The sequence below is a fragment of the Podarcis gaigeae genome (assembly GCF_964106915.1).
Source record: "Podarcis gaigeae genome assembly, chromosome: 7".
Classification (NCBI taxonomy): Eukaryota; Metazoa; Chordata; class Lepidosauria; order Squamata; family Lacertidae; genus Podarcis; species Podarcis gaigeae.
In genome coordinates this window covers 39,795,847-39,813,415 of record NC_139683.1, presented here as the reverse complement: position 1 = coordinate 39,813,415, position 17,569 = coordinate 39,795,847, and the positions used below count along the sequence as shown (strand labels likewise).

Below are 17,569 nucleotides of genomic sequence, written 5' to 3'. Positions count from 1 at the left end.
TGGTTGTATTCCGAAATATTTTCACCCCTATGTACACACACACACACATCTTGTTACAAATTCACACACTAATAATTTCGTTCCAGGGTGTTCCATTAAGATGTTAAAGGTAAAGTTTAGAGGTGTCTGTAGGTCACCGTGTTGGCTTGTGGCTTTTATCACTCCTCGCCTTTGGCCATGCTAGCTGGTGCTGATGGGAATTGTAGTCAAGCAACTTATAGTTGATACTATGTTGGCTACTCCTGGTTTAGAGGAACCCCATATTTTGTTTTACCTTGGAAACAACTGGCTGAGTGTTTGTAAGTGTAGTTAGATGTGCACCATACACCCCCATCTATTGAAGACATCGAAGAACTTGTGGAACCTGTTTCAGTATCAATTTTATTTCCTACCATACACCAAATGTACAGCACAGAACACAGTTTTGTTGCTTTTGATGTAAGAAATATTAATTGTATGAAGAAACAGTATACAAACTACTCCAAATTAAAAAAAAAATGCATACATCATTGCTCTTTACAAAAGGTCTAATTTACAGGATAACTCGTCAATGCAAATTAATCCAACAAAGAAAAGGAAAAGGAAAGGAAGAAGGGAAGAAGGAATCACAGTGCACATTACAAAACATCAAGTACCAAGAAGGCAAATAAATACAAAGTTACATCCTGAGCAAACAATCCAAACACAGATAAATTAACCTGAAGCCATAGGAAATCATAGTAATAAATAGATAAGTCAGTAGGAGATTGTTTAAATTAAATTAAATATATAACAAATTTCTTAAAATATTTAGTAAATTAACTTTTAGTCTCTGTCATGAGTGAACTTGGTTTCTTTCCCCCTGTAATGCACTGAACAGGTATAGCAACCGTCTTTTTAAAAAAAACCCAAGTACAATAACTTAATAGCAATTTGGTGTTCTATTTTATATTAGCACATACTGTGATAGCTTCTGTCAAATTGTTTTCTTTAAAAAATAAACACAGTTTCTAAGGACATTCTTGTCTAAACTAAGGTCCGAGGGCCATATCACCGCCGCCCCCCGCCCCCCCAAACATTAACAGCAAGCTCCATCTATTGCAGAACAGCAACCACAGCATGACAGCTGAATGATTTGGGAGAAGCACTCTTGGATAGGAACCCTATAATATAAATGTACGAGTGAAGACTGTGAATGCTGTCATATTCAGTCAAAATATAAAGTAGGCAAATAAAAATAAACACTTTCATCGTAGCACAGGAAAATTAAATCACACGCTAGATTCATGTATACATTTTACATTGAGGCACATATGCACATGAGACGTGTGTGCATATCAAAAAAGGCAGTTCAGCTGGTTGTATATATACCTTCTTCTGAAAACATTAGAATTCTGGAAAAAAATGCATTATTACTTCTAATCCCTGAAACAGACACTGGACCCCTGTTTATAGCTGCTTACTAAACTGAGAATGGATACGGGTGATCAAGAGGTCCACCTGGGATGTGCACGTATTTCTGAGTGGTTGCCTAAGGACTGTAGCACTTGGAGACATACCCTTATTATGGGATGGTAATCAACTGCAACTAAGGCTGTCTTTAAACCTCGGCTCCAAACACATGCAACAACCTGATCCAAAGGAACATGGGATTCTGATACATATGCAGATCTCTTCTTCAAGCAGAGGCTTCCCCATTCACTTCCATGCACGAGGCAGCACAAATGCACATTTAGGGGGAATGAGCCGTTGCACAGTGGTCAAGCGTTTGCATACAAAAGGTCCCAGGCTCATTCCCCGGCATTTCCAGGTAGGCCGGGGAAGTCGCCTGTCTGAAATACTGCCAGCCTGTGTAGAAAATACTGAACTAGATGAACCAGTAGTTTGACTTGGCAAGTAGACGGCAGCTTCATATGTTCAAATGGAGCTGCTGGAGTAGGGTTTTTTTTCTGAGATGTTATGTCTCAGCAGTCTTAATGGAACTTGCAGTAAATCTGCTTGGAATCACAGCATTCATGTACAATTGGAGGTAAACCCAATCAGTGCATTGCTCCAGTTCATAGATCCAGTCACCAAACACCATTGCCGTGCAAGCCCATTTCACAGCAGTGGGGCTTAGTCCCCTTTGCAACTGCAGCCTTCTCAGTTCCTTCCACTCAACCTAGTACAATAACTGACATCTCAGGGAAGATTTGCTCGGCTTAATTGTATGTACAAAATCATCAGCTTGGGATGCATTTTTCCAATATGAAATTATATTGATATTGATCTACTGACCAATGTTTTTACAAGGCTCTGTACAAAAAGGTGAAAAAAGCTACAGGTCATTTCAAAGCCTATCACATTAAAAGGGATACAATTTATATATATATTTTCCCAATGAATGACCATGAAATAGGGGAAAACATATCTTAAATCACTCCAACCTTCCCTCTCGAATGGTTTCCAAGGATTATTTGTGGCAGGCTAAGACACACAGCCAAGTCCAAAGGTTTGCTGATTGCTATATTTCATTATTGCTAAAAAAAAATAAAATCATGAACTCTTACAACATGCTGCACTTGAAGAGCTTATGTTCTTCCAGCAGAGGGCACCATTCACCTTTGCATCCTTGGTTCATCATATCTCATGCTATTGAAAACCCTTTTGAATTTTTTTTGTTTTGTTAAAATAAAGCTGTTATAAAAAAGCAGGATGTGGTGAAAATAAAACTAGAATCACAGTTCTGTTATTTTTGTTTCTTTCATAGATTTCCCCCTTCTTCCTGTACAAACCCAGCAAAATGTTAAATTTACACTATAACTTTCAATCTATTTTAAAACCCCATTGGAAAATAAATTAACAAACACATTTGTAAAAATATGGCAGGCTGCAGAAATGCTGTTAAAAGATTAAAAAAACACGCACGCACACAACTCCTTGATTGAAAATAAATTAAAAAAGTAAAAAAATAGTTACACACACTTTTTACATTCACTTTACAAAATGAAAAGAGTGCAAACCATGATGACAACAAAAAGGATTTGTACAGAAATAAATATATTCTATGATCTGAGTCATTGCTGTTAATACAATAGTCTGTTATGTTCTCTGTCCTTTTTATGTCAGCTGGAAAAAAAATAGTGCAATGTTCTAAATTGTAAATGCAGCACAGAAACCAATACTTCTAAAGCAGTCCAGGCGCTCTTTGCAGATCCATCTGGAGTTTGCTGCTGCTAAGTCATTCCTGTTGCCCAGCAGCTTCCTCATCCTACACGTGGATACCCTTCACTGCCTGTTTGATACTTTCCAGCAGAGCCTTGCAGTCCGGGGAATACTCCCGTTCCAGATTGCTGTACATATCTGTGAGTGTATTTACATATGCTTCAAAATTCTGCTCACTGATTGGGCCCTGGAATGAAGATGAAAACACATCACACCTAAACATGGGAGTCAAATATTAGGCAAGGTGTCCGCTATGTGACAACTGGAAAGAGAGGGGGGGGGGAGCAGCTGGGCATGGAAGGACTGTCTACAGGAAAACAGCAAGTGTTTGACTCCTGCAACCCTCCAAATGTTGTTGGACTCCATCTCTCATCAGCCCCAACCACAACGGGCAGAGATGTTGGGAGTTGTGTCCAACAACATTTAGAGATTCCTGTACCACAGGGAGTTGGACTAGATGATCCTTGGAGTCTCTTCCAAACCTATATGGCTCTAAGGTAACCCATTTCGAGTTTAAGATTGCCTGACTATGGCCTGTTGCTAGCATCACCATCTGACCAGAGAAAAATGACCTGGCCATTTTGAATTCACTTCTTTTCAGAAGCAGTCAAGTCTTTGACAACAGCTCTTTGGATCCCAGCCAGCCAATGGGATGGGGAACTGGGATGCTGTGGCCCCTATCTGGCACTTGGGTTTCTAGCCACACCATACCCCCTCCCTAGACTACACCTCTCACTGCCCCTCCTTTGCACCCACCTTGAGTGGTTTTCTCTGGGTGGAAATGTGTTCTTGAGCTCTGATCATGCTTTTTAGCTTGCTTGGATAGAGAGGTGTTTGTGTAGAAAGCAGCCTATTGTAGAAACAACATTTACATTTCTTCCTTGGCTCACTGGTATGTGGTCCTTGGAAGATTGTCCAGAAAGGAATGTGACTCAAGTCTTCTCCACTCCCACAATATTGCTCTTCTGTGCTTAAAGGTGTGGTCATGGTCTTCTCCAGCAGTAGAGGGGCATTACTCACCTGGTTTCCCAATGTCACATGTCCCTGCCAGTTACCAGGAGGGAGAGTGGGAGGGACTAATTAGTGGGAAGCTCAGCATGGTGCATGCACAGCAACACAGCCAATCCCACCAGCACTGGACGGGCAGTGTGGTGTAATGGTTAGAGAGTCGAACTTGGACCTGGGAGGCTAGGGTTTAATTCCCCACAGTCATGAAACGCACTAGGTGATCTTCAGATGGGGCCTGTCCCCATCTCTCAGCCTAACCTACCCCACAGGGTTGCTGTGATACTATTGAGATTTAGATTCTGCCTTTTTCCTTGATAGGGAAAAGCTTACAGATAAAATGGGGAAGAGGAGAACCATGTACACCACATTGAGCTCTTTGGAGGGACAGAATTAGGAATGTTGGACTGGCCATGTTGCTGTACCTGCTCTGTACCAAGCTGTCTGCTGCCTTACCACCTTTGGTAATTGGAAAGCCAGTTGAGTCCCCGCCACCCCTCTGGCCGCTACTACTATCCATAATTTTCGGCACATCCCAGAGATTGAGAATGTTGTACAGTTTCAGATTCATCTCTGACAGGCCTGCAACATGCCGTTGAGTAACTTCCCTGAGCTCCCAGAGAAACTACCACATTCCCAGCCACAGACGTACCATTTGTGGAAGCTGAATGTCGGCCAGACTGGAGATGAGGGCTTGACTGAGGCCAGCCAACTCCTTCAAGAGGCTCTCGTTGTTCTGCTCGATAAGTTTGTTCTCCTCTTCTATCGTTTTCAGATTGCTCTCCATAGATGTTATCTGAAACCATGAAGCAAAGCAACGTGTGGTGGTGTGAACAGCAGAAGAACACCAAGGGCTGAAGAGTTCTCAAAATGCTCCCAAAAATGGTTAGTGTGCCTGATAAAGCCTGGCACATTTTAGCGGGAAAGTATGCTTTCCAAAAATCCTTTTACTTTTTGCTTTATGAGAAAGTATATTTGTAGTTCCTGATGTAAGTGGGTTCTTCTTTTTATTTTTTATTTTTATTAGTATTATTTTTCAGAATCATCATATACAATCTAGAAACAAAGATAACCCAAACCCAACAGAACCAACCACTGAAAATACATTATGAAAACTTTTCCTGTATGCATCCCCCAACTTACAACATCTGTAAAACATTTTCATATAGATGGGTTCTTTTAAATGTACAATTCTGTGTTTTTGTGTGTGACTGATATTGTCCCTGAAGAAGGAAAATTTCCTGCTCCTGCAAAATGCATTGGGCCAACACACATCATTTATTTTTCTAGGGGATCAGGCTCTTTGCAAAATTTTCTCTCTCTTGTATTCCTGCATTCAGTTCTGGTTACTGCGAACAGTGGGGTTCTTGGCCTAAAATGCAGCTATCAGAAGTGATAGCCCAAGGCAGTGGAAGTTGCCTATGCAGAAGTGAAGCTCAAGTCCTTTCCGTTCCATGCACATCAATGTCAAAAGGCGCTCCTAATTGGGGCGAGCCATTTTATTTCTAAGTCAGTGGATTCTGCTGTTCTTTCAGAAGAGGAATATGTTTAAATGATGCTCTAGACAGTGACCCTGCTGGATGAAAAGAGCATTGTTTGTGGGAAGCGTGTTCAGAAATGGATGAAAGACTGCAGGCCTCGAGCTGACAACTCAGGAGGAGTGTCTGATTTAAAATGAAGTCTTTTGCCCTTAGGGACTGGGGTAGGTAGGGAGCAAGCAAGCTGCTATTTACATTGCTGCCTTTTTCTTACAGCATCACTGCTGACTCACTACAATAGCAGCAACCCTGGTATTGGCTTTTGAGCTACTTTCCAGGGCAAGGTTATGCTGTAGAGTGGCCGAGTTTGGAGACAGGACAGAGCATAAAAGCTAAAAAATAAAAAAGTAGAAGGAGCTCACTTTGCAACAATTCATTGTAACATAGGCCAGGCATTATATATATTATTCTGAGAGAAGCTGAGTGAAAAATTGAACTCGGGGCTGAGACCATAATTTTAAACTCTATAATACCACTTTAAACAGTCATGCCTCCCCCCCCCCAAAAAAAAAAGTCTGGCAACTGTAGTTTCTTCAGGGTGCTGCAAATTGTTAGGAGACTTCTATCCCCTCACAAAGCTGTAATTCCCAGTTCCCTGGGAAGAGGGATTGGTTGTTAAACCACTGGAAATTTTAGCTCTGTGAGGAGAATAGGGGTCTCCTAACAAGTCTTAACACCTTAACAAACTATAATCCCCAGGATTTTGGAGGGAAGATGACTATTGGAAGTGGTCCAATAATACTTTCAATGTATGGCTTGGATGTGGCCTGAGACATTTTTAGATAGATACTGTGTCATATAGGGATGGCTCTATTCAATCTTTTCTGTCCTGTTTCCTCATTTGATGGAAATACTTAAGCATTTTCAGATGTGACAACTCTCCTAACATAAACTTCAGTATACTATTTATATTTCAAGGAGGAAAAATGAATGCACTGAAAACAGTTAACATACCCAGCTCAGCCCAACACAGAGTAGACTAATTGAAATAAATGGACATAGCTAAGTTAGGTCCATTCATTTCAATGGATCTAAAATGAGTAAGACTTAGTTGAATACAATCTCTGATTTTTAGCATGCCTGAGGAGCTGTGTATACACACACAAACACATATCCTTGGAAAAAGTAAATTACAATTTGAATTTTAGATTTAGCTGGTCTTTTTTTCCATTCCAGTTGCCCAATTTTACTTACATTGTGCTCATTCATTAGACTAATTTGATGAAACGATGCATTTTTAAAATGGAAAATTTGCCATAAAATATATATATTTGTGGAAATTTAATTGAGCAAATCATTAACTTTCCATAACAGCATGATTTTTTTTTTTTCAAAAATGGGCTGCAGATTCAGTTAAACAACTGCATAAGCAACAACAAATTTGGCTTTCAGCAGGAACATAAAAATGCCTGCTGGGTCAGGCCAATGGCAAATCTAGTCTAATATCCTCTTCTCCCAGTGGCTAGCCCGGTGCCTGGGGAAAACCCACAAGCAGGTTTCAAGCACAAGAGACCTCTCCCCAACTGTGCTTTCCAGCAACTGGTATTCAGAAGCATTGCTGCCGCCAACTGAATTTGTCAAATCCTCTTTTGAAACCATCAAAGTTGGTAGCCATCACTGATTCCTGTGGAAGCGAGTTCCATTGTTTGATTATGTGCTGTATGAAGAAATACTTCCTTTTGTCTATCCTAGATCTTCCAACATTCAGCTTCATTGGAAGTCTGAGTTCTAATGTTATAAGAGAGGGGAGGAACCCCCTTTTCTCTTCCTACTTTCTCCATGCCATGCATAATTTTACAAACTTCTACAGGTCGCCTCTTACTCGCCTTTTCTCTAAACTAAAATGTCCCAACTCTGCAACCTTGCTTCATAGGGGAGTGGCTCCAGGCCCTTGATCATTTTGGTTGCCCCTTTCTGAACCTTTCCAAGCTCAACAAAATCCTTTGTTGGCTGTATGGCACTAAACTAGAATAATCTGAAAAAATTAAAAGCAAAGGTTTGAACCCAGGCATTCTATGAGACCATGACTTTAAACCAGTGGGTGGAAGCCAGGGAGACCAACAGTAGTTGAAGCTAGACAGATGAAGCAACAACGCCTTTAAAGCTCCAATGAAACCCTTGCTGAACCAGAGAAATGGACCATATATGGGTCAAGGTAGAAGAAGGCAAAGGCAAAGCCTCCAAAAAGAAAATTGGGCCATGTTGCTTAGGTTTCACGGGCCACAATAATGAGCTGGAAAGTTGCTATGATTTCCATGCAACTCTGTCCAGTTTGCATGCTGCTACAATGCTGGATCCATGGGTGCAGCTATGGGAAACATAGTATATGTTAACAACAGCTTGCAAACAAAATTCTCAATGGTCAACATGCAGTAGCAGTGGCATAGCATAGGGGAGCAGAGGGGTAGTTGCCCCAGGTATAAGATTGTTAGCGGGTGCACATTTTCAACACCCGGTGCTGTCTCAATACAGCCATGTGCTTCTGTTACTGGGTTCTGTTGAAAACAGCTTCTCATGTGAACCAGGCTGGCAACCTACACTACTGTACAGTAGAGTTCACCATCATTGCAATGCCAGAGAATAGTAGGAGTTTTTGATGTTTGTTTTTAAGGGCTCAATCAGAGATTTTCTTCCTTACCTGTGTCTGAAGTTTCATCATGTCAGCTTCAATTTTAAGGTTGGATTCATTCAGTTCTTTTATTTCTTCATCCAAATGTCTGATTTCCTCCTCATTCTCTAAACCTGCACAAGAATGAGCCAAGTCAAGTGTAAAATCACACCTGACTGAAGAGATGGGCAAATGCTAACCCCTGTATAATGGTATGTTATAGAACAAGCCTCTTCAGTTAACCTGGTCTCTGGAATCAAAATTGTGCATTTGCAATTTAATTCTACACTTAACAGGGTCAGTGTCAAAGCTTCCATTATGGCATGTCAGGGGCAGAGAAGCAGCCATGAAATTTTCCCTTTGCACTGATGGAGCTCAATAGGCCTTCGAGTGGCTGAAAGTGGCCCGCCTGGATTGAAAGGATCAATCCAGTACCGATATTTGTTGAAGGGCAACCCTGGGAACAGAGCACAGGTCGCCATAGCTCAGGATGAGGGAGAAATTTGGATTACATGTCAATGCAGATCCTTTTATTTTGCAGTTTCTGAACCAATGAGCACACTGAAAAGCAGCTATCCCTCCAAATTTGCACTTTCCCAAATTTTGTTGTGCAGCTCCCCAACCACAGCATGTGCATAAAAATGCACATGTACAGAAATGTTAAGGGAAATTGCTTGAAAAATGTGCATATTGGGAGAAGCACATATCAAAGTGCTGATGAATTTTGGTGAGGTCCATTTTTATTATTAAATTGTTGTTGTTTTTTATTGTTATGATTGCAAATTTGATGTGGAAATCTGGTGGACTGGAAAGATGAGACACGGATATAGGCAAATTTGTCCATCTCTACCTGAGTCCTGTTCATTGTGAGGCAGTGCAAAGTACTTTTAATTAAAATGTTCAAATGAAAGGCACAATGTAATTATATATATTTTTAAGTAAACCAAACATTAAATTAATTAATCCAATTATGTGTCTTCATGAGGCAGAAGGTCTTCATGTGTTTGCAGAAGGTCCTGCTTTCAGTATACAGCATCTTCTGTGAAAGAATATTTGGCAGCTGGACGGAAAGACACTTTTTCTAAGACTCTAAAGAGCTGCTGCTGGCCAGAGAAGACGGTACAGGGCAAAGACAGACTCATTTCCTTACTCCCAGATTCCAGTGTCATATATGTACTGCTTTTGTTATCTTCTTACCTCCACTTGCTTTCAATTTGATGGTCATCAGTTCTTCAGATATTTTGCCCTTTTTTAAGGCTTGTGCATTCAGAGGGCATCCAGACAAACTGAAAAGAGTAGGAAAGGGGACCTATTTGAAAATTGAAACACATTTTTGATTGCTGTATCTCAGCTTCCAGGGTCTTGGCAGTACAAGTCCATTTTATTGTGCTGCATGTAGGCTGCAATCCTATATTGCTACTACAGTGTTACTGGGCGCAGAATATTGCCAATGACCGAAATGGTTGTGTAGTTACTAAAATCTCTCTAAGAGAACAAATAGGCAAATTGTCCTCAGTGCAGCTCCTGACATAGCCCCATTTGAACTATGTAGTGGGTCATCTTCGATGGTGGCTGCTACCAAAGCAGAAGCTTAAGCACACCTTCTGGAAAATAGTACATAATGGTGCAGCGGTGGTAAGTCAGTGCTATCTACTGGGAAGGAGAGGCAAAGCAGTGATGAGGTCAATGTGGCACAAACACATCACAGGAGTGCTGGATTGGCTCTGCAACTTCATTTGCACCGTGTTGAATACCCTGCTGCCTTGCCCTCTACCTCTGTCACGCTATCTGCAACTAGAGGCAGCAGTGTAAAATCCTGGACCAATTACAGCACAATCCTATACTCAGACATAAATTCCATGGGATTCAAGAGGGCTTATTCCAAGGTAAATGTGTATAGGATTGTTCTATTAAAATCTGTGACTGGTATTCAACTAAATTTAACTCAAGAGTAGACCCACTGGAATGAATTAACATGACCAAGCTAGGTCTGTTAATCTCTGTTGGTCTACTTGGAGTAATACTTAGCTGAACATCACCAAATTTACAACTCCTGGGGTCAGCTTAGATATGCAAATGAACATAACAGCTCAGTAATTTGCCACTAAAAATACTTTGCATTTTAAACAGGACTTTAAAGCAATAAATTATATTTGCATTCTCAGATAAGTGAATTTAGGATTGTGGTCTTAAAAGTCTAAAAAGCTTGCAACTCAGAGTCAACTTCAAAATGTACATGAAAAGAAGAGTTCAGTAATATGCTGCTAAAAATACCTTGCCTTTTAAAAAGAACTTTTAAGGCTAAGCGGTAAATTGCATTTGCAGATTTCTCACCTATTCTAGGTTGATATATGAATGTTTAGACAGTGAAAATAAAACCAAAGACATCTCAAAAAACCCTGGACACCTCTAGGAAATGAGTTGGAGTTAATTCAGGGACTTACGCAAAATCCTAACAAGATATTTCCTATCAGTTCAACAGCTTCATTTGTTAAATTCACACAATTGCAATACATTGTAGGTATTTGTTGAGTTAAAAAAAAGTAAAGATACAAAGTGATACCTTCTATGGGTGACAAAAACGTTATTAACATGACCCAGCCCGTTGCAGCCTGGCAAAGGACAGTGTGGCAGCTCCTGCTTGTTCAGTCTCCAGGGCAGCGAAGACCCATTGAGAGGACTCTCCTTCTGTCTCTTGGCAGCCATAGGACAACCCGAAGCAGTGCGATGAGAAGTGTATTTACCTGATATGTGACCTTGGCCATCACAGCCTAGCACCGGACATCTACAGAAGCACAGCAAAACTGATGTTATTTTTAGGAAAAAGAAAAGAAAAACCAAGAGGCAGAGGGGGAAAATGTCCATGTACCAGCGACAACACCTCAAGAAAGATTTCCTCCCCGTAAATAAAATAAAACCTACTTTGTTATAATATGAATGTACTAATAGCAAGGTTTCAATGTGCTTGGGTCCTTCTTGGAGGTTTCCTGTAGGCATCCAGTTTGCCACTGTGAGATGCTAGACTAAATGGGTCATTGGCCTGACCCAACAGCATCTTTTTATGTTCTTAGAAGGGTTTCTAATGAGCAAATACCTTGTTTGATGCTGGATTACTGAATTTTAGGCTACTGTATTTTACTCTTGTTTTAAGAGTCATTGATTGATTTTATTTATATGCACTATTAAATAGTGTGGGGTTTTTTTGCAAGCTGCTCAGGAAGGTTTTTTTAATTTGAAGGAACAAGGGAAATATATTTAAAAGGAAAAGGAAACAAGTAAAAGGCATGGTTTGAGGAAAATGGCCAAGCAAGCCAAACTAGACTCCTTGGTGGGCCAAGATTGGCCCACAGGCTGCTGGTTCCAAGCTGTCTATACATTAGGGCTGCCATATGAATACCACTTTAAAAAATATAGTCTAATACACTGTTATTGAACTCAATAGACTTGAGTGTATGCAAAGGATTGCACTGTGAAATACTTTAAATATGGTGGCTTTAAATATGAAGGAGGCCCAACTAGCTTCCATTAGTGATCTGCCATAGTGTCATAAGTCCCATGCTGTGGATCACTTTTTTTTTTTTTTTACACTCACTTTTGATTTTCAGGCATCTCTGAAAGACCTTTTTATGTAGGCAGGCCTATACAACTGTTTAGATGTTTTGATCAGTCGATCATTTTAATGATCATTTTGCACTCTTCTTATTATGTTTTCTATTTTATTGCCTGTCCTGTCATATGCTATCTTGCTATATAAATATATCTTGGTATATTTTTTTAATAACAAAATGAGGTCAAATATTCATGTGCAGAGTCTCCACATGCAGACAATTGTCAGCCCCTGTAAGCATCAGCCAGTGAACTGGTAGGGGAAATAATGTATGATCTGTAAGCCTTCCCTACATGTGGGTGTACAGGTCTGGCAGAAGGGTGAGGTTACTGGTCATAAGGGCTCAGAAGAAGAATTATAGTGTGTCTAAAAAGGGACTCTGCCTAAAGTTTGGCTCATCTGGGCTGGGGGATGAGTCAGAGACTATGCTTCTCCTTTGTTTCTTAAGACCTGAGACTTTTCCAGAGCTGTGCCATCTGGTTTACTTCAAGGACAGCACAACAGCACCTGAACCATAAAACCATCCTTTGGAGGTTTTGTTTGGATTTATTGTTAGGAGAGGATCTAAGTTAGTGGATCTGATACCAATCTTCCTGTGATGTATCCAACTGAATAGTGAGGCATAAGTGACAAGCCTTTGCCACTCCACTTACTTAAGTTCAGGGTCTTCTTTTTCTTCCTTGGTAGGAGTCACTTTGAGACCACCTTTCCTGGCTCGGGGACAACCAGACAAGCTGAAAGTACACAGAGCAGAGCAATATAGATTCCCCAGGCTTTTGCTTCTGGATGATTCAGGGGTGATGATCCTGTGGCCCTCCAAACGTTGGACTCCAACTCACACCAGCTGCAGCCAGAATAGCCAGTGGTCGGGGTGATGGGAGTTGTAGTCCTGCAAAATCTGGAGTGCCAAAGCTTCCTCCCCCCCCAAAAAAAAATAAGCAGAAGATTCTTACCTTCTGTGTGAGGCATAGTTTCCAGTGACATGACCAGACCCATCACATCCTGGAGTTGGACACCTATAAAGCAAAGTGCAGAGAAGAAGATGACCCTTGACATTTCATAAAATATCTAATTTAGGAGATTTTTTGCATTAGAATTTCCCACATTCCTGGTCTGACATGACCATGTGCAACTGGAAAAATAAGAAAGGGTACCTAAGGAAAGCAACTATTTTGGGGTGTACAAGGGCTGTGTTGTACATGAAATCTCAGCCACTGATATAAAGCTCACAATTTTCCCACTCAGTTATTTAGATTTCTGGGAAGGGGAAGATGAAAATAATCATTTGATTTGTTAGAATCAGTGCATTTCAAATCTGAAAATATATATAGTCAGGCTCAAATATATGCACTGGATTAATTGTTAAAGAAAGAAATATAACCCCTTGTATATCCATTACACACATTTGTTTCTCTTTCTTCTAGGAATAGGAATTTTATAGTCTGGCTCAAACAACATTTTGTATTTCTTTTGTTAATACTGTGCAGTGGAGTTATTCATGCCATCAGACCTGGATCTCCATAGGGGAACTTATAATAGATGTGCAATATAGGTGTGATGGAACATCTTAGTGGCCTCATATAGAATATACTCAATAGTGTCTCAAAGAGGCTTGCAGTGGTTGTACAAGAGAATAGTGATGTTGCTGGAAGTTATATTAACCTGGGTCAGAATACAAATTTAGCATGTTAGGAATAGTTGCCTATATTCAAAACTCAGTGTCATTTCTCTGATTGCAATCTGAGCCAGGGAAGAATCCCCATAAGGCACCATAAGGGCTCAGGTATCCTAGGAAAATGACATGTCCAGTTTTCCTGGCAGCTGAGACACTAATATTCCAGAATTCTCAATGCCAGAGCCAGAGGGGTGAGGGAAGGGAGGAAGAGCTTCCTGTCAGACCTCTTACTCTGCTCTTATTGTTACCACCTCACCAAACCAGAGAGAGTGGGGCAGAACGCAGCTGGAAGCATAAAATGAAGTGCTTGTTTCCAGCACTGCTTCATGAATGAAGGGGCAATCCTGGCAGTAGTGGTGGTAAGAGTGTGTTGCTCATCAGTAAGAGTTGAGGTGAAGGACCACAGCTCAGCAGTAGAGCAACTGTTTTGCATGTAGAAAGTCACAGACTTCATTCCTGGAACCTCTAGATAGGGATGGGAGATAATCATGTCTGAAATCCTGGAGAGCCACTGCTAATCAGTGCAGGCAATACTGAGCTTGATGGACCGACTCAGTAGAAGGCAGGTTCATATGTTCCTAGCAATTGCACAGGCAGTAGCCCACAAGTTCCAATAGCCCAATGACGTTATGCACAGTGCTCACTACTCACTATTGCAACCAATGCACCAGTTGTGAAGACAAGTCACATTTCCTCAAGATGCTACAGTGGGAATGCGGGAGGAGATGTGATTAACTCTCAAACAGAAATGCTGCCCTCGGGAAAGATGTCTGCATTCCTCACAACAAATTAGTAACCAGCTCTGTATTTGTTGCACTTTTTCAAGCTGCACTACACGAGCACAGGATTCTGTCAAGCATTCTTGGAAGCCTTCGCCAGACTTTATCCAAGCATCTTCATCAGCCAAAACGCTCCCAATGATAACTAGGTGACTGCCTGCCAACCTTCCTCTTCAATAATAAGGCCAGATGCCCAGATTGCTCAGGCCTCCTTAAGAACCTCCACAGCCACTCTTTTGTTTGTGACTTTTCTCTGCAGTATATGGACTCATCTGATTTAATGCTTGCCTCAACCACATGCAGAGGGGTATGTCTAGTGGCAAAGGATAAAAAGGAAAGATTTGCAGGCTTGGTTTGGATAAACACTCACATTTTAAAGCTTAGCCCAAGTACTTTGATCTGAAAAACCAGACTGCATATTTTGTGAGATCCAGCCATCTTGCAAGACTTGGTATTTCCAGCTGGCTTTCAAAATATGAGAATAACATTTTCTTTCCCAACATTTAGACACATCTACTTCAAGACCTGACAAACAGTAAGATTCTCTCCCCTTCCTCTGATTTATACCTGCTGGGTGGGATAAGACTGCTCCCAAATTCCCTTAGCCAGGGCAGTTTCAACTGCCTGCTGGTGCACACCCAGCAACCTTGTCCCTGTGGGAGGTGACTATTACTATAGCTACACTTCTTACACTGGTAGGATTGCATGAGTGAAAGGGAACAAACTGGACAGGTATGGGGCAGAATGGCAGAGGTGTAGAAGTTAGACAATGACTAGTGAGATCTGCAACAAAATATTCCACTGTAGAGTGTTTCTATTCAAGTTATGCTTTTGGGGTCCCACAGTAAAGTATTTCCCTAATCTTTTCTGCACTTCTGCAACCCCTGGAGTTTCCCCAAGCCTGTCAGTATCCCTCTTTTGGACATGGCCGTCACATGTGGAAAAATAGTTAACTATGAGACCTGTAACAAAATATTGATGTGTGGAGTTTTCCTGTTTGAAATTAATTCAGAAGTGAATTAATAATCATGCAGTCCCTGGACAATAGGGAGTCAGACGTCTTTAGGCCTGCTTTGAGAGCATTTGTAACTATCCAGGCTTATTCCCCTGCCTGGCTACCTGTCACCCTTTGCCACCATATCCAGGACACCATATCATGTGTCCATGACCAAAACCTAGCACTGGAGCAAGAGCTGGACTAGTGCATTCTACAGGAAGCTGGAGTTATTACCCCAAAGGCTGAGCAAACATCTGCTCTGCAGCTCTACTGGTTCCTGTTGCTGAACAAGCAGACTGGGTTTTGAAGTAAGTAAAATATGTAGGAAGATAACAGCAATGAAACCCTTTCCTCTCCTTTGATACTAATACTCACTTAAGCTCTTGAGAGTTGGCAGCCATCAAGGATTTTAAGGTCTTGTCAGCCAACGGGCAGCCAGAAACACTAGGGGGAAAAACAAACATGAAATAGGCTTCCTTGAATATACCTCAGCAAATATTAAAAGATTGCACTAAAAATATTTAACCATTAAATTAAAAAAAAACAGATCACAGAGCAACCACTTGTAAACAAATCCCTTCTTAGTTCCTTCATCCCCATAGGGATGTGAAGGAAGAGTGTAGTAGGTGATACAGCTGTGTATCCCTCATAGGCCACAGAGCTCCTTCTTGCTCAGATGATGCATTTCAACTGCTACAGGGACTTATTTGAAGGCTGGACCTTGGTCATCACAGAAACCATTGCATAGGGAGCTCCATTCAGCACAATGTAGGAACTGGGCCTTTAGTAGCATTTACCCTTTGGAACACTCTCCTGTTACATATCCAACAAGCTCTGCCTCTGTTATATTTTTGGTACTTATTGGAGACCTTCCTTTTAAATGGAGATTTTTATCCCCATCTACATCTGTACTGGATTTCAGCTCTGTGTTTTTATATGTTTTTATTGCTAAATTGCTCAGGGTTTTTTTTATGGGAACAGGTTTGTAAGTAAAAAGTCCACAATGTCACGCCTTCATTTTGTTATTAATCGCTCTCACTTTTTACCTCCGGTGTGATGCATAGTTTCCTGTCACATGACCACTGCCATCACATCCTGGTGTTGGACACCTAAGGAAATAAAATGGAAATGCAGACACACATACAGTTGTTGTACATCTCTCTTATTGAACTGTGCGATAAACATACAAAGATGGATAATTGTTTCCCACATGAATGGGAACACCCCTCTATTACATACCCATAGATATATATGGGGTGTCCTACTGTGCCAAGAAATATTAGTGTGAGAGATACCCTCAGGCCTTTCTGTGATTGCATCATTTTTTCTTCATGCCATTGCAAAAAAAAAAAAAAAATGAACTTAGGTGATAGTCAAATAAATTTTACTCAGAGTAAACCCGCTGAAATTAATGAACATGAGGAAGTTAGGGCAATTCATTTCAGTATGTCTACTCTGTGTAAAATTTAGTCAAGTAGCACCCAATGGGTTTCCACACTACATTTCCTAATTTGTACTAATATTTCTCCAAGTGTATTATGATTCATTCATTTATGTACTGCTTCCATGCTCAAATGCTGTCTTAAGTGATACACAATAATGTGGAGAGGCATGGGAAGATGATGCTTATGTGTATGAACCATCCTTACATTTGTCTGAAAAGATACATTTCATAATAGTACCTTTTTCTTATCACATCAATCATATTATGACAGTGAAGATGAGTTCAAAGCTGAGCTGAAAATTCTCAGAAGGCATGGATGCAATAACTTTCATATTCTTGTAAAAATGCTATACTAGTTCAGCATTGGGTGCCCATAGACTCTTAATTCACCACAGGATTTTTTTTCCAGGGGGGAAAGTTCAATTTAATGTTTTTAAAAAAGGTTGTGTATGGATCTGGATTCACACCCCTTGCTATATATTCACAATATATGTGATATTAAAAGCTGATGTGATCTCGTGATTTAGATGGCCCAACTTCACCATGACACTGTAAGGACTAACAATCATGAACCTGAGGGCCCTAGGATATGAGAAACTGCCCTTTTCTGAAAAGGGCTCACCTATTCCAATTTTCTACAGGTTAATTGTTAGCCCCCCCCCCTCCCCAATTACTTTGAAAAATCCAGAGACTGCATTTTGGTCCCAGCTACTACTTTTTTATATCTTCAGAA

At 40.7% G+C, this 17,569-nt stretch overlaps 2 protein-coding genes across 18 annotated transcripts in view; one reads left to right on the top strand and one right to left on the bottom strand.

Annotated features, from left to right (window-relative positions):
- LOC310848697 (uncharacterized protein) overlaps positions 1 to 17,569 on the top strand; it is a 51,480-nt gene that overhangs the window by 33,371 nt on the left and 540 nt on the right. For 3 of the 6 annotated variants that reach the window (XM_083748136.1, XM_083748138.1, XM_083748137.1), the window contains one exon: positions 4,510 to 4,662. In XM_083748136.1, the coding sequence (XP_083604262.1) occupies positions 4,510 to 4,585 (76 nt within the window). In that variant the 3' untranslated portion in view covers positions 4,586 to 4,662. Of the gene's footprint in view, positions 1 to 4,509; positions 4,663 to 4,963; positions 5,074 to 5,215; positions 10,732 to 11,036; positions 11,167 to 17,569 lie in introns of those variants that run through there. The other 3 variants (XR_014566513.1, XR_014566514.1, XR_014566512.1) reach the window with 3 other exon arrangements.
- Positions 364 to 17,569, bottom strand: part of ST18 (ST18 C2H2C-type zinc finger transcription factor) — a 185,263-nt gene continuing 168,057 nt past the window's right edge. For 10 of the 12 annotated variants that reach the window (XM_083747587.1, XM_083747586.1, XM_083747590.1 and 7 more), the window contains 9 exons: positions 16,439 to 16,501; positions 15,768 to 15,836; positions 12,895 to 12,957; positions 12,595 to 12,675; positions 10,898 to 11,119; positions 9,532 to 9,620; positions 8,365 to 8,468; positions 4,841 to 4,984; positions 364 to 3,370 (listed from right to left, as the gene is read on the bottom strand). In XM_083747587.1, the coding sequence (XP_083603713.1) occupies positions 3,230 to 3,370; positions 4,841 to 4,984; positions 8,365 to 8,468; positions 9,532 to 9,620; positions 10,898 to 11,119; positions 12,595 to 12,675; positions 12,895 to 12,957; positions 15,768 to 15,836; positions 16,439 to 16,501 (976 nt within the window). In that variant the 3' untranslated portion in view covers positions 364 to 3,229. Of the gene's footprint in view, positions 3,371 to 4,840; positions 4,985 to 8,364; positions 8,469 to 9,531; positions 9,621 to 10,897; positions 11,120 to 12,594; positions 12,676 to 12,894; positions 12,958 to 13,931; positions 14,709 to 15,767; positions 15,837 to 16,438; positions 16,502 to 17,569 lie in introns of those variants that run through there. The other 2 variants (XR_014566478.1, XM_083747584.1) reach the window with 2 other exon arrangements.